General features: G+C 50.5%; 2 protein-coding genes across 8 annotated transcripts; one reads left to right on the forward strand and one right to left on the reverse strand.

Annotated features, from left to right (window-relative positions):
• Positions 1-351: 351 nt before the first annotated feature.
• On the reverse strand, positions 352-9,894 carry FBXL8 (F-box and leucine rich repeat protein 8). Of its 3 annotated transcripts, XM_054841157.1 has the most exons (6): positions 9,793-9,894; positions 7,889-9,225; positions 6,813-7,019; positions 5,862-6,030; positions 2,590-2,819; positions 352-2,078 (listed from the first exon to the last, which is right to left on the reverse strand). In XM_054841157.1, exons 5-6 carry the CDS (start codon positions 2,751-2,753, stop codon positions 1,103-1,105), a joined length of 1,140 nt encoding a protein of 379 aa, XP_054697132.1. In that variant the 5' UTR covers positions 2,754-2,819; positions 5,862-6,030; positions 6,813-7,019; positions 7,889-9,225; positions 9,793-9,894; the 3' UTR covers positions 352-1,102. The 3 variants fall into 3 exon arrangements, with proteins under 3 accessions (XP_054697132.1, XP_054697134.1, XP_054697133.1); XM_054841159.1 differs by lacking the exons at positions 5,862-6,030; positions 6,813-7,019; positions 7,889-9,225; positions 9,793-9,894 and adding an exon at positions 5,447-5,482; XM_054841158.1 differs by lacking the exons at positions 5,862-6,030; positions 6,813-7,019; positions 7,889-9,225; positions 9,793-9,894 and adding an exon at positions 4,796-4,905.
• TRADD (TNFRSF1A associated via death domain) lies at positions 7,157-21,379 on the forward strand. Of its 5 annotated transcripts, none has more exons than XR_008579189.1 (6): positions 7,163-7,291; positions 9,809-9,960; positions 12,489-12,766; positions 14,494-14,686; positions 15,901-17,771; positions 18,545-21,379. XR_008579189.1 is itself a non-coding variant. In XM_054841163.1 (5 exons), exons 2-5 carry the CDS (start codon positions 9,819-9,821, stop codon positions 16,206-16,208), a joined length of 921 nt encoding a protein of 306 aa, XP_054697138.1. In that variant the 5' UTR covers positions 7,157-7,291; positions 9,809-9,818; the 3' UTR covers positions 16,209-21,379. The 5 variants fall into 5 exon arrangements, 3 of the variants coding, with proteins under 3 accessions (XP_054697138.1, XP_054697137.1, XP_054697135.1); XR_008579190.1 differs by having other exon boundaries at positions 18,877-21,379; XM_054841163.1 differs by having other exon boundaries at positions 7,157-7,291; positions 15,901-21,379.
• The last annotated feature ends 1,293 nt before the right edge of the window (positions 21,380-22,672 follow it).

Consider the following 22,672-nt stretch of genomic DNA (forward strand, 5'->3'; position numbering starts at 1 on the left):
AATTAGAAGAGAGGGCGATAAAAACAGCTACACATAGAATCTAGATGACAATATGCTTTTATTATTATTATTATTGTTATAAATGCTTTAGATAGCTCTAAATAAGTGCTCGCAGCGTAGCTTTATGTCAGGATCATTTCAACTCAGAAACTGCTCTTCAAATAACATTCACCAAAAGCTTTGCTGCAACAGACCAGCACACACATATTCTAATGCAGATGCAAGATAACTTGCATGTGAATGCAGATATCAGATGCAAAAACTCTCAACGCTCTTGATTCTCCTAAGAAACACTAACAACGTAATAAAAGCAAAGGTCTTTGCAAAAGGCATTCAAGTTATAACCTGGAAATCTGCATTTCTGAGCAAAAGAAAGACAAGATGGACACAGGAATTTGCAGGCCACGTGCCTTTTATTACTACTTTGTGAACGTTTTTCTTAAGTGCTTTTTCTCCTGCTTCTATTCTCTAGCATTATTCAGCTCCCGTTACACCCCTGCAAGCTGGAAGTTACCTGACGACTGGATAACGGGTGAGCTCGCCATCACTGAAATGCCAAAAGAGGAATTACCAAGGTCAGAGTGGGTTTTCCATCAGATGACCACAGTTCGTTGCTATAGCTCACTGGATCTGCATGGCCAAGTACCCCCAGGGCAGCAAACAGCTGCACCGAAGCTGCCACTTCCTTAACTGCCTATTTAAGTAATTGCTGGGCGCCTGACACAACATGCTTGACTTTCTGATCCTTTTAAAATGTAAAATCAAAATTAAATTTCACTGAGGTCCTCGGTTAAAACCCACGAAGGGTAAACTCAGCATTCCTGCTAAATAAAGAAGCAGAGAAGAAAAAAGACCTGCCCCACCTACCCCCATAAGAGAAAAAAAATATTTCTCTGTATAACCCTTTCTCTATCACATTTGAGTGTAAACGCTTGGTCTGCAGAACAGGTATGCATCATATGCAACAGCCCGTGCTGGTGAAACAGCATGTTCTCCGTGAGCGCAGAGGGCATTTTGCAGCATTTTCCTTATAGCCCTAGATCTTCTTTCCCTGTCCTCTTGCGGATCCCCACCATTTCCCCAGGAAGTCAGGAGGAGCTGGTCACTGAACCGTTACTGGTTTCCAGGGGTGCCGTTCCTTGGTGACCTTCAGAGTGTACTGTTTCAGACCGGGGCAGTGCGTGAGGAACGCTTCTACCACCTCCTGGCTGACCACACAGTAGCAGTGGATCTCCAATAGATTTCTGCACTGCCTAGCCAGATCTACTAGCGAGGAATTTAAGTCCTCTGAGGACGTGGTTTGCAGCGTCAGCTTCTTTAAAGTACTGCTGTAGCTCTGGGTGACAAATCTAATCTGATTTACCATGTAATTATAGGTATTAAGTTGCAGCGTCCTCACTGGTATATTCAGCTTTAGGATCCGTGGTATTTTGCAGGCAGGGACCGTATGATCAAACTCTAGGTCTACACAGAGTTGAGGATGCTTTTGACTTACGGCAGCCCAGAGCTCTTCTGAGATGACTGGTATATATTTGTCCAGCCGCTCACAGAAAATGTCTAAATGGGTGAAAGCTGCTCTCCCAGGCTTGAGCAGTTCCTGAAATACGCCATCAGACAAACTGGCATAATAAACCCCCAAGGCTGACAGTTTGGGACACGCTCTGAGAACTTTCCTAATGGTGTCTGGTGCCACGTTGCATACCAGGGTGCAGTTGTTGATGAACAAACTGTGCAAGTTTGGGTTGGTGGTAGCTAAGAGTTCAACAAGCCCATCATCCAGAGTGAAGGGCATTTTTCGAAAATCAATATGCTGAAGATCTATCTGGTTTCTAGTGTCGCATATATTCCGTATGCTCTGCAGGATGTCCTGGCCAGAGTAGAAATAGGGGTTCTCCCCATGGCACACAATGCACAGTTGCTGCAGTTTGTGGTTCTGTTTTGCCAACACATCCAAGATGCGTGTCACGTTCTTCCGGTTGACCTCCTTGGACTGGTCAAACACAATCTTCAAGTGTTTGATTTGGCTGAGGAACTGGAGCAGGCTCTGCAGCATGCCTTCCTCATCCTCTGAATCACAGCTGGAAGGGTAAAACAAACTCTTAGTCACCGTGAACACCGAGCTGAGCAACCACAGAGCAGATATGCTCCTTTACTAGTGTTTCTGCAGACATCAACAGATTCCCCAGACGTTTCTCCTCACTTGATGCCTAGGGAGCCACTGTAAGGAGATGAGGTCAGTCCCCAGAAGGACCCGTCAGAGAAGTAAGTGCCATGACAAGGATAACTATTCAGTAGCTTTGCCTCTTGCCATTTTCAAATGGCAACTTAGAACAATGTACCTAAGAATGTCATATTTCCCATAAAACCCAAATCAGCAGCAGCAACTGAAAAAACCCCCAGCATATAACACAATTTTCTCTGTTATACAAACAGGTGCTAGTCACGCAGGATAATATCATCACACACAGAAGTCACGACTAACGTCAGTAATGTCACAGCACAGAGGTGTAAGTCTTTGACATGCGCTGGAAACAACGATCTGGTTATGTCCGCAAAGATGCTTGGACATTAGAAACCCATTCCTCTTACCTGATCTCTGTGAAATGCCAAACGGAGCTAGAAGAAACAGCTGTAGCCCAATGTCTGCACACCTGGAAGACTGTGTATCTATCTCGAAGAGAAAGATAATAGAAAATTTGGCTGAGGATTTCTTCTGGGATGTAGTTCCACAGTTCTGAAACTGGAGCAGGCATTTTACCGATTCAGTCAGGTTTAAAAATGGGAAAAACTTCCAAAACTGCAATTAATCCTCGAAGTCCCTGTTTGGAAAAACAAACAAAACAAAACAGACACACACACATTAGGATTTATTTAACAAATCAAACCAATGCAACTGGATCACAGAGGAGGTCAACAGTTTTTTTTCAAACTTGAAATTTCACCAGATTTTTAAATTGAATACAAAAATGAGGACAATCTGTTGGCCAATTATTTTGCACGGTTGTTTTTCAATCAACCAGTCCTAAGAAGCTGGGTGATACTTTTCAGGAGTTAAAGATGCCAGATCAAAGCTGGGGGTGGGGGGAGCGCCTTTTTCCTGCAGTGAGGTTTTGCTACTCTGAGTAATAAAAATGCAAGGGAATTTTCTAGTACTGCTGCACCGGTATTCAAAAAGCCGAGACAGATTTCTCAAACTGGGGGGGGGGAACCTCTTTGCAAGCAGAAGCTCTGCACAGAAAACAGCTCCACGTAGCCATTTTTTACCGGTAGTCAAAGAGAAGGCCTATAGTAGAAACCGATAGCTTAATTACAGTGGTCCTTGCCTGTGATGAGACATGATGGTATGAAAAAAAATGTTTTATTACTGTGACTCCAGTTCTCAGAAATAGCATTTATACATGTCTGACTTAGAAATGGAAAAGCCTATTTTGATTAACCTTTCCTGTGAACTATAATGCAGAAGAACAACCGCCTGGGAAGAAGGCTGAGGTTCACAGCGTCAGACCGTTACCTAACTTTTTCATTCATCGTCTTCCAAAACACCTTTTATCCATCTTCTAGACTTCTGCAGAAATAAAACTACCAACGTGACGGATTTTTTTCAACCCTCTCATAAACAAGCGAGGGATTTTTTTAAATGCAAACGTTCCCCTTCCTAGGTTAGCACTGGAACACGGGCCAACTCTCGCAATCTCACTCTGAATTTCATAGCACACCCTCTTGATTTTGAAGCCCGAGGTCCTGGAGTCCCAGCATCATCTCAGCATCACAGGTTTCATTTAAATGAAAACCTGAGCTTCTAGATATCCTCAAAGTAGGGAAAGAGTTGAAAAACATGAAACAAGTACAGAGTAGCGATGCAAAAAACATGATGCAGAGAGGGACACAATTGCACATTTTTCTAGAATACGCTGCTATGAAGTGTGAGTCATTATTTTGAGTGTGAGGTGGCAGTAGCACAGCAGCTATACTATCTTATCGACCATCGTATCAGTGACAATCGCCTTTCCACCCACCGCCAAGCTAGAACAGCCAAGTGATACAGTCCTGCTTCCTTCCTGGGAACTCACTATCTTTTGTCACCTTGACAGCTCGGACCCTATTTTTCTACTCTTAGCTGCTTTTAATACCATCTCTAATATATGTTTGTGAAAATACAGATTAAACTGCTCTTTGCCCTACATGAAACCTCACGTGTTCAGCTCCTTTCGTTTTTATTATGATATTTTTCCTCAAAGCCCGAGCCCTTGGAGTCATGTAAAAAGGACCTTGAATCTCTTAGAAAGTAAAGGTGCATTTCTAGCTGTGGTAATTGCTTGGAAAAGCTTAAAAATACGGCCCGAGAGCGGGAAGGCAGGCAGAAAGGCAAAATACTAGTGTCGCTTTAAATAACTGCATGGCTTTGAGTCGGCGAGAAGCACGGTTCATGGTCTGTGAACGCTGCGGGTTGGCTTGGGTCCACCTTGGGTGCCTGCCCCGGCGAGGACAGCCGGGTTCGGAGCGGTTCTCGTGAGCCATCGCTGATCTCCGCGCTTTGTTAACCACATGACGGAGGGGTGCTGCCGCCTGCTGCGATGAGCTTCGTCGGCTCTCAGCACAGCAGGCCCCGAGGAAGCCAGGCAGACGCTGGCTGGGAGCGAGCGGCCGACAGCCCAAACAGGAACAGGCGGTGCCGCGCTCGGGCGAGACGCCCGACGAGCCCAGCGGCACGGGGAAGCCCCCCCCCCCCCGTCACGGCATCCCCTCCAGCCCCGCGCAGGCCCCGCCAGGCAGGCGGGGAAGGGGCGCAGCGTACCTCTCGGAGCAGAGCCCGTCTTCCTCTGCGCTCCCCGCCTGCGGCTCCCAGCACCGGCTGCGCCCCAAAGGGAGGAGCGGGAGGAGGAGATGCCAAAAATAACAGCAGAGAGAAGCGCCTTCCCTGCCCGCGGGGTGGGAGCCGGGATGCCGCGCTATCCTTTATGGGAACGCAGAGTTTGCTAGCCCTGTCTTCCTCCTCCAGCACCCGTCCCCCCCCCAGCCACCTAACACCCTGCTTCCCTGCAGGGCCCCAGCACTGATCCTTCCCACCCTGCGGCCGGCCGGCGGCTGCCAGGCTCGGGGGGAGCCTGTCCTCCCCCAGCCGCGCGTTCCCCGAGCAGGCACGCCATTGAATCCCGACACCCGAATCTCATTCCGGCTGAGCCCCCCTGAGCCGCAGCCTCTCCCCTCACTGGCATCTTTACTTCCCAAGCGGGAAACAGGGTGAAACTCGGAGTGCCTATCGAGCACTGATTTCAGCACGCAGGATGCTCCCTGAGAGCACACACTCAGCAAAGGGTAGTGGAAAAGACACTCAGGTCTCAGCCATCCTTTCCTTTTTTACCCCCTCAATATACAGCGAACAGATTAGCTTCAAGAAGAAATATTTATGGGACACGGGTGGGTGAAGGTCCCCACAGCAACTCACCCTGCGGTTCCCACCCGGCTCTGGGAGCCAGCGCTGCTTCACGCTTGTTTTTTGTAGGGGAAAGTTGGCGTGTCTGGGCTGATTTAACCCCGTTAACCCTTAAATGCACGAACTCCCAAGTTGCTTCTTAAACTGTCTGCAAGTAAATGCCTGGTTTCCAGGAGCACCCCCACCACCAGGCCTGCTGACCCCTGAGGGCAACTGTGGGTGCTGCCTGCCCCCCCCCCCCCAACCCAGAGCACCCAGGAGAGCCAGCCCGGATTAACCCCTTCAGGGATTTATTTCAGTTACGTTTTCTCTTTGGCAAACAAATGACATATTGTTAAAATACTGTTGCTGTAAAATAACATTAAATATAATGTAGTTTTAAGATATATATGTATATATAAACAAATCTTTTATAATGCTTTCCCACCTTTGTTTGAAGTTCAGTTCCCCGAAGAGCCGGCGCAGACCGACTGCCAAGCCAGCGTGACGGCAGCTAGCACGTGGGCACAAAACCTGGCCCCAGGCCCACGCAAGGTTCTCGCCAGCTGGGGATGAACAATGGAGCTGCTGTTACCCCTCTGCTCGTGGGAGGACACCTATGCAAGACAAACACAGCCGGAGCAGGAGGCTGCTACCTGAGGTTGAGCAAGAGAGACCCAAATCCAGCTCCTTGCTTTGCTTTGCCATGGAACCTCTCATGGACTCGGGAAAAGCTGCTTTACTCTCTACCTGTGCGTTCAGTTCCTCCGAGGAGCCCAGCGGAGTTGACAGCCTCGCCTGGCTCAGAAAGAGGTGTGAGACCATTCAGGTATCGCTGCTGGAAGGACTAAACCAGAACACCCAGCAGAATTCAGCAGCTAGAGTGACACTGGCATCCTACCCCTCCTGCAGGGGACACGAGGACCAGCCCAGGTGTCCCTACCTGCCTGCCAAGGTGCTGGATTTGCCTGGAGAAGGAAACTCCACATCATTAATCCCTCTCCCCTCCTGAGCCAACAGACGCCCCGGATGCTGTTACAGATGCTGCAGAGTTACTGCAGTCCACAATTAAATTATCCCAGGACACCTTTTCAAAGTGAGCTCCAGGGAGGGGAGGGTGCAAGAGCTGAACTTTCTCTGCTGCTCAGTAATTACTAACCCATCCTATCTTTGTTTTCACTATTCATTCTCATTAGCAGCATCACGGGGGAAAGCTGATGAGCGCCGGCCAGGACTCACCAGCCGTGCGGTGCCGTCAGCCACAAGCTATGCCAGGGGTTCAAACAACCCCGCTTTCCTCCATCCCTAATGGGCGAGGGGCACGCAGCCAGTCCCAGCCGGTGGGCAGCTCTCGGGCCATCTGAACAGCATAGTTTCTGACCATCTCATGCATCCTCACCCACATGAATGACCAAGTGACCGAAGCCGGGTGGGCATTCAGCTGCCACCAGAGCCACCGGCCGCATTGTAGCGTGGGGACCTGGAGGCGTCAAGGCACGGCAAGAACCATCCAGAGCTCCTCAGCAAATGGCGTCCTTCCCTCTCGGCTGGCCTGGGAAGCAACACGGGCTGAACTTCAGCTCTCGCGGCTGGTTTTTGGGGCAGTCTAAGAAAACCGGAAGATATTCACGAAAAGTGGAATATCACTTGCATTTCACTGGGGGTTGGGGTGGGGTTTTTTTTTTTTTCCGCTTTTCCGTTACCCCCCCCCCCCCCCCCACGCAGCCCGGTTCCCGAGCGGGGCAGCTGCCGCCGGTGGGGCCTCCCGGGGGACCCTCCCGGGGACCCGCCCGGCCCGTGTTGGCGGAGCAGCGGGCGGTGCCGCCGCCCAGAGGCGGAAGTGGCGGCGCCGAGGCCGGGCGGCGGCGGTGGCACAAGGTAAAGCCGCCCGGAGCCGCCGGAGGGGCCCGGGGCTGCCGCGGGCGGGCGGCCGGGGAGGGTGACCGGGGGCGCGGGGCCGGGGCCAGGGCCGCGGTCGGGGGCCGTCCCGCCGGGGCCGGGCAGGGTCGGGCTGACGGGGCGCTCTCCGCCTCCCCCCCCCAAAACCCCCCGCCCCAGCTCCGCTCGCAGGACGGCGGTGCCGGGGCGTTCACGGAGCGGGGCGGCAGGCTCCGGCGTTGGGCCCGGTAGGGCCATCCAGGCACCGGGGATAACGTGGTGGCGGCACGGGCGGCACGGCACGGCACGGCGGTGCCCCGGGCTGGCGGCTGCCCCGGCCTCGCCGCCCTAGCTCTTTTTCCTTAAAATAAAGACAGCCCCCTCCCAGTTAGTCTTTTACAGGAATTAAGCTGCAGCAGCCTGACGCTAAAGGTCAGCAAAAAAAAAGGCAATAACGATGATCGCATACGTTCCTTAGAGCCTGGGCTCGGCTTTTTCTAAACGGTTTGACCGCTGCTGCTCAAAGCCACAGCGTGGGGTCCCCACTGCTGAGTGGGGACCGGGATGGGGCAGCACTCATTGGGCTGGAAAACTCACCCGCTGCTGGGATGACGCTACAGAGGGCACAAGCCTGTAGTTTTTTGCAAGCCTGGGGTAATTTCCAGGCTCCCCAGCATTGCTGAGTCAAACCAGGCGGTTGCTGAGGAGCAAGAGCCTGGGCTGCGTGGGGAAGGGGTGCAGGGGCAGCAGGGTCCATCCCTGGAGCAGGGTCCTTGTACTTCATGTGCCTCTGGGCTGGTAGGGAGCTCTCGGGCATTTGCACTGCAAAAGATAAATTTTTCCATGGGTTAAATCTTTAAGTATTCCACATCTGTAGTTTTTTTAAGGTGATACTCAGATTTCTGTTACCCTTGTTCTGTGGGACTTAGGAGGTGGGTGCCCAGATCCCAAACTTCCCGGTGTTCAGAGGCTCAGACCGGACCTGGACTGCCACAGCAGTGCATCCTCCCTCTTTTTTCTCTTAGAAAAGCACCTGGTAAAGGCCTGTGTGATGTGGGAGCCCATGGCCTGGAAACACTCACTCCTGCATCCCACAGAGACTCCTTGAACTCCAAGTTCAGGGTGAATTTTATGATTTGCTGGTTTTTTTTTCCCTGTATTTTCTGAACAAGAAAAAGGCTCCTGTGCTGGGCACAGTTCAAGGGTATAGTAAGGAAACAGGGTGGGCCATATGTTCCAGGGCCCTGTCGGACGTGCTGCAAGAGATGGAAATGGTTCCCAGCCCCAGCTACCACCTGGAGGACAGCCTGTCCATGGGAGGTCATCCTTCTCGATCTGGCAGCCCCTGGTGACAAAAGACCTTCACACCCACAATCTAGAGGACATCTGAAGAGAGGGACAGTGTCGTGGCCAGCAGTTATACTGTCAGGCCAGTGCTTGGCAGCCAAGGGAAGGCTGTTGGGGTTGAGCAGGAAGTAAGGGATGCTGGTGGAGAAGCGGCTGATGGTGTGACAGAGGTGCAAACAAGTAGTCAGAGAGGGGGCAGGACTGGGGACTGGGGCTGAGCCAAAACCCCCCAAATTACTTGTCACTAAGATGTGATGGAAGGGCTGGCTCTGAGCGCCGCTCTCTGTGGGAGCAGTTTTGGGGGGCTTCAGACAGTTTGTGTAGACACCAGAAAGAAGAGGTGGCCGTGCCTGTCTCCTGGGCTCTGGGGTGCTCTCCAGCTGCCACAGCCTCAGTCTGGCATTGCCCAGTCTAGCACAGCTTTTCCATTCCGAGTATCCATAGCCTGGGAGGTGTTTTGGTTCGTCTTTGCCTTGGGAGCAGAGTTGGGTGCAGCCGCGGTAGATGTAAGCGTTGCATTAGCTGGCCAGCGAGGAACGGGCATGATGAGAATGGAGAGGTGGAAGTGCTGTCTTCCGGGTGCATTGCTGCAAGAGGCGAGTGGTGGGAGAGGAAGAATAAACGAGCTAGTATGTAAAGCAGAGGGATAGCCCCGAGCGTCTCTACGTGAGCCACGGGCTCTGTAACGTATGCTTTAGCGAGGACAAACAGGGGACTGGGACCTCAGGCAAAACGCCTCTGCCTGCAACAGGGCTTCAGTCCATGGGAACGTGCCAGAGCCAGGACTGCCGGCTGCTCGCTGGAGCGCCCCAGCTACGTGTCTTTAGACTTTGCCAGCTTGGCTGGGCAGTCAGAGGCACAAGGACTGAAACTCTTTGCTTTGGAGTCTCTTTGGACTGTGAAATGAATGGACTCCTGTGGAAAATGAAAGCAGAGCTTTGTGAGCTGCTGAGTCTTTGGGACACCATGTCCCACTGTGCTGTGCTTTACAGAATAACAGTAAACTCTTCAGAGGTTGCGCCTGCTTTAACAACATCACCACCTCCTCTAGGAAATAAGGCTAAATCCCCATAATCCCGTCACACTTGTGCTTAGTGTTTGCTGTGAGCACTCACCCGGCATGAGGCCGTTTTCCCTATGGTGTCTCAGCTCACCTCTGTGATTTTGTAGGGTGCTGAAGATGGCGGGCAGCTCCGCTCCTTGGATCGGCAGCGCTTATCTCTTCCTCCAGTCGACGTGCAAGACCATCGTTCTGCCATCTCTCTACGAAAGCTCCCAGAAGAAGCCTAGTGTGTTCAAAGCGCTGAAGCTGGCATTAGCAGGTACCCATCCTCTCTGATATCCTGGCACGCTGCCTCATCTTTTCACGCAATGCCACGCCTGCCTTTAATCTCACACTCCTGGGTGAGGAAAGTGGAGCAAGTTCAGCAGAGGTCCACCAAGATGATTGGGGGCTGGAGCGCTTGTTCTGTGGGGAGAGGCTGAGGGGGCCAGACCTGTTCAGCCTGGGGAAGAGAAGGCTTTGGGGGACCAGTACACCTACGGGGAGGGGGACATGGAGCCACGCTCTTCACAGTGGTGCCTGGGGAATGAGAGGCAACAGGCAGACACTGAAACAAGAGAGGTAGACACCAGATGTAAGGACAGACATTCCCCATGGACAGTCAAGCAGTTGCCCGGAATGACTGTGTATTCTCCATCCTTGGGGGGGGTTTCATAACGGAACTGGATAAAGCCCTGAGCAACTCGGTCTGACCTCAGAGCAGACCCTGCTTTGCATGGGAGGTTGGGCTAGAGACTTCCTGGGCTTCCTTCCAACTTCAACTGTCCTATGAGTTATCCTACTTTATGAACGTTTATTTAAACTCATTTATGTAGGAGGGGAAAAGATTGCAATTGCTATGAAACAAGATTTAACTTCTGTCTTTATACCACCACAGAAACATGATTTCTGCTTTGAGAAGCTGATTTTTTAAAATTAGTGATAGCCAGTATAAGTTCTCATCTGATATAAGCAGGCACAATTACATTCGCTTCAGTCCTGTTTACATCAAAAAAGGACCTGGGATGCAAATGGCCATAAAACTATATTTCTCTGTCCACCCTTGCACCAAGCTGACTGCAGAACAATAGTAATTTGAAGAGTTTATCACACTTACCTGGAATGACTCTCATGGTGTTCTTTACCTGTCATACAGCTGAGTCTGTATTGTTTAATTTGGCTTGCATAACTTCTGTAATTTCTTCTGGCAATCATGAGTAGCCAAGTCAGCTAGACTAGCCTGATCCAATACAGGCCTGCTCATCACGCAGCTCGATCCAAAGACGTGAAGCAGCGGGAAGCTCGACACAGTTGTCCACTTAGGCTCGATTTATGGCTGCTTTGTGTCCGTGGAATGTGAATCTGCTCTCACATTTAAAGGAAAGCCCACAAAACCGCTAAATCCTACCATGCTTATTCAGACCTAAAAAGGACATGAAATCTGAAGCTGTCTGAAGTTTCACAAAGAAATAAGCGCAAAGTTCTCTCTTTTGCGGTGGCTTTGCAGCTCTCTTGTACACCATTTGCGAGGTTTCCATGTCTGTGCAGCTTTTCCCTCCCCAGCCCTCTTACCCTGTTATGGAAGCTTGTGATTAACCAGCACTCATGAAAAAACAAAAGCACGAAGGAAGTGAGAAAAAGATATTTCAGGTCAGCCACAGTGAATTAAAATGCCTCTGCTAGGTGCCTAGTCCCACGTCCCAGTTATACGTCTGGTCCAAACTAGACTTTCTGATACAACCAGGACTCAGTAAACCCTGTAAAGCCACGGTTAGATCACATATTTGAAATGCCAGGTCACTCGTCCTGCCTAACGTGGAGCACACAAGTCTGCTTTGCCTTGGGATTGTCCCTCCGAGCATGTCTAAATAATGCCACGACGCGTGGTTTATAGAGTCTGAGGTGGTCCCTCCGTACCGCCCTGCGCAGCGACGGTTCAGGAGGTTAATTTGGGTCTGGAAGCAGTACAGCCAGCTTCCCACAGGCCTCTGCTGCAAGAGAAAAACACGTACTCTGAACTGTCAGCATCAGCACAGAAAATCCCTGGGGAGACAAGGTCAATGTGCACAGCTAATCAAAATTAAATTTTGCTGGGAGAAGGAAGAATGAAAGCCTGGGCGATTTCTGTTGTGCAGGTCGCTCGTGCTCCCCCCCCCACTAACGTTAGAGGGTACGTCCCTGGCTTCTCCTTGCTTAGATTTTACTGTGAATTAATTCTCTGTGCAATAAAGAGCTTAACAAGTCAAGGCCCAATCTCAAGTAGCCTAATTCCTGTGGCTGGATCTATCATTTACCATTTGTGAGACGTGTCGAAGGCTCAGAGCCAGCCAAAAGTTACCTCTGGGCACGGGGTGGAGAGAACACGCTAGGTCTCTTTCCAGGACCTTCATCGCTGCGTAAAACTCCAGTCACGAGGACTGAAGACTGACTGAGCACTGGGCTGAACTACGAGCTTTCATCTATAAAACTTACCTGTGCTACCAGTTTAGCATAACCGTTTCTGTCCTGGAAACAGAACCTCAGACTTAAAACCTCCCCTAATAAACAGCGTTGAGATAATTACCTGGGCTGTAGCACCATACGGCTTCAGATGGACACCATACTTGATGGGGACTGATGGTGGCAGGGCAGCAAACACTTACTCCTTTCCTCTTGGTTTTACATACAGGTTTTTCATCCCCGAGGACTTTATCACAGAGAGAAGAGAATTCAAAAGCTACTCCATTGCAGGCTTGGTGGTGGATGGGAGTGGGTCTGGGTTGTCTGTCTCATGCCTGGATAGTGACTCTGCTCACTTCTCCCTGCCAGACTCCACCGGCAGCGTGAATGGTGTGGACATGCTCAAAGTGCACTGCAGCCACCCGCACCTGATAGTCCAGCTCAAGTTCTGCAAGCAGGAGAACTGCCGCCGGTTCCTGCAGAGTTACCGGGAAGGAGCGCTCCAGGAGTCCCTCCAGAATCACCTCCAGCTCTCCTTGGCCATGACCACGGTACCTCTCGAAATGGAGCTGAAGGCTGGCAACGAGCACCTTGACAACATGCTGAAGGATGAGGATCGCTGCTTGGAGTGCATCTACAGAGAAAAGGTGAATGGGAGAGGGAGGGAGGCCGGGCAGCAGTGAGGAGCAGTAGCACGCGACGCAGGAAGGGGGGTGCAAATCTTGCTCTGCTGCAGCATGCTGGGTTGCTGACTTCTCCATCCTTCAGTTCTCAAATCTAGTATGGAGAAACAGCTCTGCCCTTCCCCAGAAACGGGCTGTGCACTTTTCTGGAAGGGCAATAGAGTTACCTAAAACAGCCTACAGAGATTCTGCTAAATCTCTGTGGTTTCTGTGTATAACAATTAGCATGGCTGTTATCACCACTTAGATGAGGAATTATAGAAGGTGCAGTTGAGAGCACAAGCAAGTGTGCCTTGATACACCTGCGAGGCAGGCAGAGAGGACGGCAGTCCTGTGTGGGCCCATCACTGCGAGGCACCTTCCTCCTGTCTCGCACACCACCTCCTCTGAGAGCAGCAGTGGTGACTGCACCTAGAAAGGAGCGCGAGTGCAAACACGCTGCACGTTATACCGACAGCTTGTGACAGAGTGGGGACTCAGCATCTGCTGCCAGCAAGCTGCCCTTCTGAAGGCAAAGTCTCTCCCTCAGGGAGAGGGCGATATCCAACGTCTAGCTCATCGCACGCTTTGGTGCTGGCACTCTAATCCTGCTAGCAAGAACAGTGAGATCTTGTCATCTCGCCACAAATCCAAGACACTTGACGTGATTGCATTCATTGCCTTTCTCCTCTCCTCTTTCCTTCCACCTGGAACTAGCAATACCTTATAGCTCTGGTTCCCTCGAGACGGTCCTGAGAAATAGGTAGTCACCATCCACTCGGAAAGGTTAGGCACAAGAGCTTGTTCTGCCAGGTTGCTTTTCTGCAAGCTCAGAGAATGAAATGCAGACCTTTCAGCCCTGGACCAAATAACATGTGATATCCCATACCCTGTCAACTTCTGCTTGCTGCTCCCTCCCTCTGCTGAACTAGCTGACTGGACGAAAGAGATGGGTTTGTTCTCAGTTCCCCAAAACTGACTCAGTCCGACCTCTGCCTAACAGTGCAACGGGCAGAAAGATGACGGTGTGGCACAGCCGGCACTGGCCGAGGGCAGTGCTGGGGACCAGCCTGCCGTACGTGAGCTAGACACTGGACTGAGTCAGAGCACTGGCCAGGTTCGACTCTTCCCACGTGCTTTGCCTTCTTTACTCCTTTTCTCATTACCTGCCTTTTGGAGGTCAGAGTAGTTTTCTCTTGGTTAGTGAGAAGAACTGGCTTGCAGAGGATCCAGGAACAACAGAACGTAGGTAATGTAGCGGCAGAGAGAGAGAAGGGGGTAGCAGGAGCCACATGTTTTGGTGGCCATGAGGTGTTGGATCAGGTCACCCTGTTGCGTGGGTCTGACCCTCACGTGGAGTAAGTCAGAGAAGCCACGCTGCCTATGGGGCACCCTAATTCTTGCAGAGGGCTGCTGAAAATAAACACGGACTAGTAGCAGTTTTGTGCAACTTGCCAGCACTCCCTGCTGCGTGTGAGAAACCCAGGAAGGGGAGATTGCCTGTTTCATACCACATTACAGATTCAAATTCGTAGATTTACGGCCAGAACTCCATTAGACTACCTCATTTGATCAGTTTACAACTCAGGCTATAGCTCTCTCATTGCTCCTCTCTCGACACCATCATCTTAAGCTGCGCCTTCCAGCTAAGCATCTACAGCTTCGCGAGATGGTGAACCTGGCAGGAATCGCTGATGCTGTTTGCATTACAGCCTGACCGCCTGCGGGATGAGGAAATCACAGAGCTGGAGGAATGCCTCAAGAGCCTGTTTGTTCACCAGAGCATCAGCAACAACATGGCCGTAAACGACTGCGCGTCCCTGAACTCTCCATCTCTACCTTACCCTTCTCAAGGCAGCTCCCTTTCCCCGCAAGTCACCTTCATCTTTCAGGGACAACAGTTCGGTGAGTAGCTAGAACTGACCGAGAGAGCCCGTGGTCTTCCTCGCCTCAAAGCCCAAAAGGGAGGATTAGTGTGACTGCTTATTGGGGTCTGCCTCACATACATCTGGGCTTTCCCAGCATCTCAGAAGGAAGGAATTACAGTAGCCCTAAGGCATTGCCATACTGCCTCAGATCAGGTCTCAACCTGTTTTCTTTCTGGGGTGGCACAGAACCAGATGCTTCAGAGCCTGCGTCTCTTCCAGGTTCCTCACATTTTAAAACTCCTTAATACCAAAAGGAAGAATACAGAGTAGTTCTCTTCCTCCACGTCGTTCGGTTGAGGTGAGTTAATAGCATAGGTTGGATCAGACTGGTAAGGTTACTACAGATCCCATCAGCCCTGATTTGTTCAGGCTCCCTGCAGGGAGCTTTCAGAGAGTCTCACACAGCAATTTTAGCTTGAGATCAGCTAGACCATTTCTGAGCGTGCTTAAGCTGTAGCCAAGGAGAGCGCTCCCGTCTGCATTTCAGTATTTTGAGGATGCTTAGGTAGGGAACAGGCGACTTGGTCAGAAAGGCCTCGCCAAGTTGCTTTTGAAAGGCTGAAACAAATAAAAAGGATGTCCATCAGAAAAGAAAAAAAAAAAAAGAAGAAAAAAGACAACCTCTGGAAAATAGGCATTGCCAAGCTTGCAGGGCGGGGGCAAGCCCAGGCACTCTGATGTTGAGGGAGGGTTTTTGGTAAGGGAACGGTCTGAGCAAGGCAGGGAGCTCAGACGTGCCAGGCTGGATGGCTGCGAGCAGGTAAGTGTGTCACCACGTGCTACAGTTTGCCGCTCGAGGCACCAGCGCCGCCCTGGGGGACGGCAGACCTCGGGGAGAGCGGACGTGTCCAGCTCGTACGCAGGGAGCGGGGACGCCCTGAGCGGTGGGGCTTACTCCAGCTGGTTTTCCCTTCCCAGTGGGGGGGACCAGAGCCGTGTGCCTCCCCCCTGCCCGTGGCGGGGCAGTCCTTCAGCTTCACTGCTCTTGCGCTTCTGCTCCAAACTCAGTGCCGCCCTGGTGTTAAAACACCGGAGGACAAGCGGAGCGGCTCCGCAGCACTTTAGTAGGGTGCTGTGGACACTGAACGGATTCCCTGCTCCACACAATATTGAGCAAATCTTGGACTGGCCCAAGCTGCATCACATCAGCCATGAAACCCCGATGTTTTACCTGCCCTCTGTCCCTTTCAGCCAACAGAACGCTCACACCAGACGACCACCAGAAATTCGCCAAGCTCGTGTCCAAGAAATGGAAGCAAGTGGGTCGCTCTTTGCAGAAGAGCTGCCGGGCCCTGCGTGATCCTGTCATCGATAACCTGGCCCTCGAATATGACCGAGAGGGACTATACGAACAAGCCTATCAGCTGCTTCTCAGATTTATCCAGTCGGAGGGGAAGAAGGCCACGATAGCGCGGCTGATTGCAGCCCTGGAAGAAAACAGTCTCATCAGCTTGGCTGAGGAGCTCTTGGGCCTCCATTCCACCGAGGACTGCTCCTAGAGCCCGAAGGATAGTGGCATTGCTAAGGGCTTTCTTGCTTTAGCTAGTGTATGAGACTGCTGCCAGTGTCTGGGAATGTAAAGTCCTGAATATCACCGCAGGTTTCTGTGTAGATGGGAATTCCCGGGGGAGAGGTTCTGTGCTCGCAGAAGCCAGCACGGATCTCTGACGTTCCTTATTTCATTCCGTTTCCAGAAGTCAACGTTACCTTCCTGTGAGCTGGTGAGAGAGGCTTTTGGCCTGACGTCCTTCAGGACTGAAACGTCACAGGGAAGCAGCCAGACAGTTAGAGAGCCCTAGGGGAGGGTGGGGGAGAGGAGAAAAGCCAGGAAGGCATCTCAGACAGTTTCTCTGGGAAGCAGACAACGCCACGGTTTCTCAGGCTGTGACCCGGGGCCATCACCTGGAGAGCTGCAATATATTTTTTTATGTTCAAGACATTTATGCCCTCAGACATCAAGCAAAGACAGAGGGGAAATTAAGTAAAAGTCAATTTTATGTTATTTTCCTTCTTTGTTCTTCAGATGAAGAACATCTGTGGCAAGTGCATCTGTCCTGCCCTACCCTGGTATAGCTCCTTCCCACCTCTCACCACCTGCAGGTTTCCCTTTTACCTGGCACAGTCATCATCTTCCACAGAGCACAAGATTGCTGCTGTAGAACAAATTTCAGGCACTGAACAAGCAATACGGACAAACACAAATTCAGAGAACGATTCCCAACTTTTTCTGGACCGTGACGGACAATAATATTGTGGACCACATTGCGCTTAGCTCTTTCCCACCAACGCGAGGGAGCCTGCGTCCGCAAAAAGCAAAACACAGCGCTGGAAAGAAAATAGTCTCCTAGTCAGCAAGTTACCTGTGGAACTGCTGCTCTAAGGTGTGTCGCAGCACCAAATGCCATCCTGACCCCAGCCCACAGAGCTCCGACCGGCTGGCTGCTGCTCCCTCCTTAACCACCCGCCCTCGGCCCGCTGAGTTCACCCGAGAGGATAGCTCACACCGTCGTGTCTCACGAGAGTCGGGATTTGCACAGAGCCTTTCCCTGGCGGTGGTGTCGCTGTGTGACAATTGGGCATCAGCTGCTGTGCCTGGATTTACCTGCCCTGATTCTGAGGGTTCAAAGTGGCTTAAAGGACAAAGCACCCACAGCCAGGGCTGAGTTGTGCCTTCGGTTCTGGGGGGAGAAGCCGACTCTCTCCTGGAATGGTTGATGCAGGCTGCAACAGAGCGGAGTTCACACCTTTGCCCGTAACAAATCACAGAGCAACAAGTATCTAGCATGCCACGCGTCCCGTGAAGCACAACAGCTCGATTACCTTCACGTATTCCCTACGCCGTCCCGATATGTTTTTACTTATCCTTTTCCATTAATTCTACCCCTCTTTGCCCTTCCCATCCGTGGGAATAGCCAGCGGGCCTTGGAAACGAAGCCTGTGTGCACACACGAATATCGGGCTGCTGGCAGTCATGGTAGGACCAGCTTTCAGATAGGCAAGCCCTGATGGTCTTCTGAACCACAACTCACAACACACTTCGCCGGAGTCAGAGCCGTCAGTCGGTAAGGAGGAACGCAGCCTTGGAGTTAGGTGTGGGCTCAGATCTGAGCTCCTGGGGATGGTGACGCTCACTTCGCTTCTGCTAAAACGCAGCTAAGTGAAGAGCTGGGTGAGCAGGATTTAGATGGCCAGCTTCTACCCGGTTGGGGTCCACATGCCTCAGATGAGCTGAGCATCATGTTCCTCCACGTAAGCCTGAGGAACCTGGCAATTTTCTGTAGATTTTCAATCCCTGAGGTTACATACACGGCGTGGAAAGGAGATGGAGGGGGTCAAAGACAGGGAGAATGTTTTCAGGGTGTGAGTGAATCTGTTTCCATCCTGCCCTTAGCTTCAAAGGAAGCAGAACTTCATGTGGGCACCATCTCTACAAAGGCTGCACCTCCGTGGCATTTTATTAAACCATTCAGCATCGGTGCTGTTGCAGTCTGATCCCCCCCATTCCTGCTCCATGCCTGACCCTCTCCCTTCCCAGTGCTCTTCCCGAAAGAGGCAATTACCGCTCTGACAGTTTTGCTTTTGGGACCAGCACAGCGATGCTGGTGTTAGTTAACTTAGGCTGCTGCAGAACCATACCTCAAAGCATTTACCTTTCCTGCCAAATCCCAACTGGGGAACTCTGGCAACAACCCACCTGGCAAAATGGTATTAAAAAACAAAACCAAAAACAACCCAAACAAAAAACACATCAGAAACTTGAAAATTACTTTAACAGCAAGAGAGTTTGCTCTTGATTTTGCAAAAATGATTTTTTTTTTTTTTTTTTTTTTTTTAGAAAACAACATGTATAGCCTGCTGTCTCATTTGTAACGAATATTTCTAAGCTCTCAGACTAGCTCTTCATGTGCACAACTTCTCTATAGCAGTTACGAGGCAGCCGCTCGGGGAGAACTGCTAGCTTTTACAGCAGCTGTTAATGCTCAAAATGAGAAAGGCTTATTATTCAGCATCTACTTCAAGTCCAAAAAACTTCTTTGCTGCTGTTACTGTATTACAGAGGACTAAGCATGAATACGCCTTTTTTTTTTTTTTTTTCTTCTTAATGCAACCCTTGTGCATTTTATTCCTCTGCCAGCAATTGGCATATGTGTTTCCTCTTACTCACAGATTCCCTCTCAAAAGTGCCATTAAGTGCTGGAGCTCCTGGCAACCTTTCTGGAACATCATCATCTTTAACAGCATTCACAGGTGCCTTCATTGCAGAGACTCAGAGGAAAAGGGTTTTCCAGTGATATTCCACGGCGGAATCGCCTTGAGCACATGGCATGGTTTGGGACCATAGCAGTGGCTGTTTCATACCTTCTTTTCTGTGATCAGTCATCCTCATCGTTAGATGCAATGAAAACTCAATTCTGGTCTCCAGTGGACTCCTTCCTGCTAAAAGAGTAGGGTTTTGTATTATCTGGCACAAACACAGAGACAATTTTCACAGAAGCCTTAAAATGAAACAGATCAATTGGATCCTGAGCACCCGATGCCATTTGCAGTGGGTTTTGGCTGGGGCTTGACTCTATGAATTTACTTCTGGTTTACCCAGAAGATTTTTACAGCGGTTTTACACCAGCGTGCAGAGACAAGGGAACTTGCATCACACAGGGAAGGAAGAAGCACTCGCAAAGGCAAAAAAAAAAAAAAAACCCATTAGCAGCGATTTGTTGAAGAAATTAGAGGCTTGTCTTTACCTCGGATAGTAAGGCAATGAGCAGAAGTGAAACAAGAGCCCGACATTGGGGATACTTGCTGATGCACCAGAAAATCGAGCTGGATGCTCGACCACGGGCTGTAAGAAGCCCCCTCGGTGACTGCCTGGCTGTCACGCTGCTGGAAGAGGAGCACGCTCCTGCTTTCTTCCTTGCCTGTGCGAAGTTACACACGTACTGCACCTACGCAGCTGCCAGACATGCAAACGACACTCCCTTACTACTATTTCTACCGATTAACGTCTAGCGTGTGAGATAAGCCATGGGCAGTGTTGGTGCTGGTGAATTTGGCCTTATCCTGTAACAGCTCTTCTCTATGTACCGACGTACGTCTGGACAGATACATATTTTGGGGGAAGTGGTGGTTTTTTCACAATCAAACATGCAGCAAACCAGCACACGATATTAAAAGCAAATAAAGAGGCTAATCTGTTGCATATAAAGAAATTAAAGTATAAAACAAACGGCAGAAACCGGGCCAAAATGTGCTTGCAGGAAGGGATCCAAGAGGGCTTTTTTTGCGGTACAGATTGTTTTTGTAGTTTTAGCGATGTTTCAGATTTGAAGGAGGCTCCTTTCAGTCTGCCAGAAGGAATAAAAGATCCATCCAAAGGAGAAGTTGAATGATTTGTTTTGGCATAGCCGAGCTACGGTGTTCAAACGGATAACAACAAAGAGGAGAGTGAAAATTAAAACACTCACCAGGTACACTTTGACGTGAGGCGTCTGAGAGAAGTAAACCCGAGAGTATACCCCAATATAAAATTGTCTACGAAGGAAAATACCGAACCGTCCTGGAGGGCAGAGTCAGTGAAAGGCCGACACGAACCCTCTTAGCTGCCTGTTAAAAAACGCGCCATAGTTTAATTCACCTGCCGCCGCACCATCACGGCAGGCAGGGAAGGTGCTCTCTTCCAGCAGCTTCGGTCCTCACGTGCCACGACTGCTTCCAGCGGACCCGTTTGTCAGGTGAAAACTCTGCTTGACTCACAAGTAAGGAAAGGGTTCAGCGTTAGTGGTCGGAAGCGTTTAAAAATCACGAGCCAGACCTTAAAGAAATCATAACATTTTCTTCCAGATTTTCACAGCAAGTCAAATTTAAAACAAATGTCAAGTAACAGCTCGCAGCAAGGCTTTCCAGGTTTCCATTTTCAGCCCCTACCATTGAAGGGACGGGTATCTGGATTATTTTTAATGCAGAATGGGGTGCTGATGTCACAGCACTGCAGGTGACAGAGCTTTAGGAAAAAAATGAGGGCCTCCAGGTAAAATGGTCTCAGAACGGTATCCGTTTCAAAATTTGGGGGAAGCTGAGGCAGAAAACAGGATATACTTTGCACCACTGTCAAGATGGGAGAACGTAAGGCCAAAAAGCGTGCAGGCTTAGAGAAGCTACTTGTTCAGAGAAGCCGTAGGTGCTTGGTGCAGGCACTGCTCCAGACAGAGGTCTTTTCCCAGTGTGAGGAAATGGTGGGGTTTTTCCTTACCTCTTAATTCTGCCATTTATTTCAAAATCTGCTTTGGCACTGCGTACCCGAAATCAGTGAGCTATGCTGCTTTACACCGGACAAGGGTCTGGCCATTTGTCTTTTGTACAGAGATGGGCTCAAATGCAATTTAAGGCCTAGAGTCAAAAATTATATGTATTTTTTCTCATCTGGATTGATTTTTAAAGCCACTGAAAGGATTTGGCCATACATCTCTAACTGAAATCCGTCGGAGATGTGTGGTTAAGTTTCTTAGTCATCAGTGGAAAAATCCCTTGCTGACCTTCTAATTTCAAACTTCCGTGATACTCAGCATCAGATCTGGATCAGCCTTCTACAGCTATGGACTGCAATGCCATGGATACTCAGGTCTAGGACATTCAACCTCCAAGGAATTGTCTTTTACAGGGGAAAAAAAAAAAAGCACTTTGATCTATTTTTTTCTCCATTCTTTTTTATAAATAAATATATACTTTTGATGAAAAGTGCCTCAGAGACTTTCATTAAACACTTAATGCGGTAGTAAGAAAGGGGTTCACTGAAGTTCTGGCCGCGTTGGCTATCACCAGCTCTCGGAGGAGCATCCCACCAAAGTGTCCGGATGCACGAGAGGGTCCTACCCGTTTCTGCTGACACGCCAAGGCTGGTTCCCCACCTGCAAGGTAATAACGACTCTGATTTCGAGTCAAAACCAAGCTAAACCACCACGTTTGTTCGGTTTCCAGTTACTGCTTGGGCGAGCCTTTTTTAGCAAAGATGGCCAGAAGAGGAGATTTGTCCCAAACTTGGCACCCCGTCTTTCTTCCAGTGCCGTTATGTATCTGGGACTCCTCCGAGGCCGCAGCATCGCTGTAATCCCAGAGCACCTCGCCGTTAATGAGCTTTCTGACGAGGCTGCCTGCCCCGTAGGTGGGCAGCCAAGGAGCTTGGGCGTTGAACCTTCTCCAGTGGCTTTGCACAGGAAGCCACTGGCTGACCTGACAGCTGAACCCGGGGAAATTCCTTTTGCTGTGAACTCGAGCCGAGCAGTATTTCACCCTGAATCACTTAAATCTCAGACAGTACTTGAAAAAAAAAAAAAAAAAAAAAAAAATCACAAGATCAGCCCTTCTTTATTTACCACAAAGCTGTACTCCCAACCGCGTGGCTCGATGCCTGCAGGAATGCAGTGACGGGGGGCAGGGCTCTGCCCGACAGCGGGCGCAAGGACAACGCACCAACCCACGGTCAACGGGGTTGACCTACTTGTGAGGGTCAACGACATCACTGACCCAATCTTGTAAGACAGAGTGACGTGCCACGGGACGGACTGACGGACCAAGGGCACCTTTGCTGGCAGCGAGAAGGAGGAATCAGCCGTGCGTCGGTGCCCAGGGAACACAGTACGGAGGAGACGGCCGCCAAGTAGAAGCACCCATGGAGAAAACCCCTCCACCTCCCCGGCTGCCCGCGTGACTCCCCAAGCCACGGCAGCCACGAAGGCAGCGCACAGCAACGAACGCCTCTCTTTGCTGTCGCCCCACGGGAGCAAACAAAAAGGGTAGTAGGTCCCAAACCCTGCGTGGGGGACCGCGGTGGAAATACCTGCTGTGGGTCCCTGATGGTTTCGCGGAGCGGTCCCCCTCGCTCCGCAGCCAGCCCCTCTGAGCAGAGGTGGACACTAAGCTGCTTTTCATCTGCGTGATACTTATAAAAGCACTGTTATACGTACAGATA

This window comes from Grus americana, chromosome 13, assembly GCF_028858705.1.
Source record: "Grus americana isolate bGruAme1 chromosome 13, bGruAme1.mat, whole genome shotgun sequence".
In the NCBI taxonomy this organism is placed as follows: Eukaryota; Metazoa; Chordata; class Aves; order Gruiformes; family Gruidae; genus Grus; species Grus americana.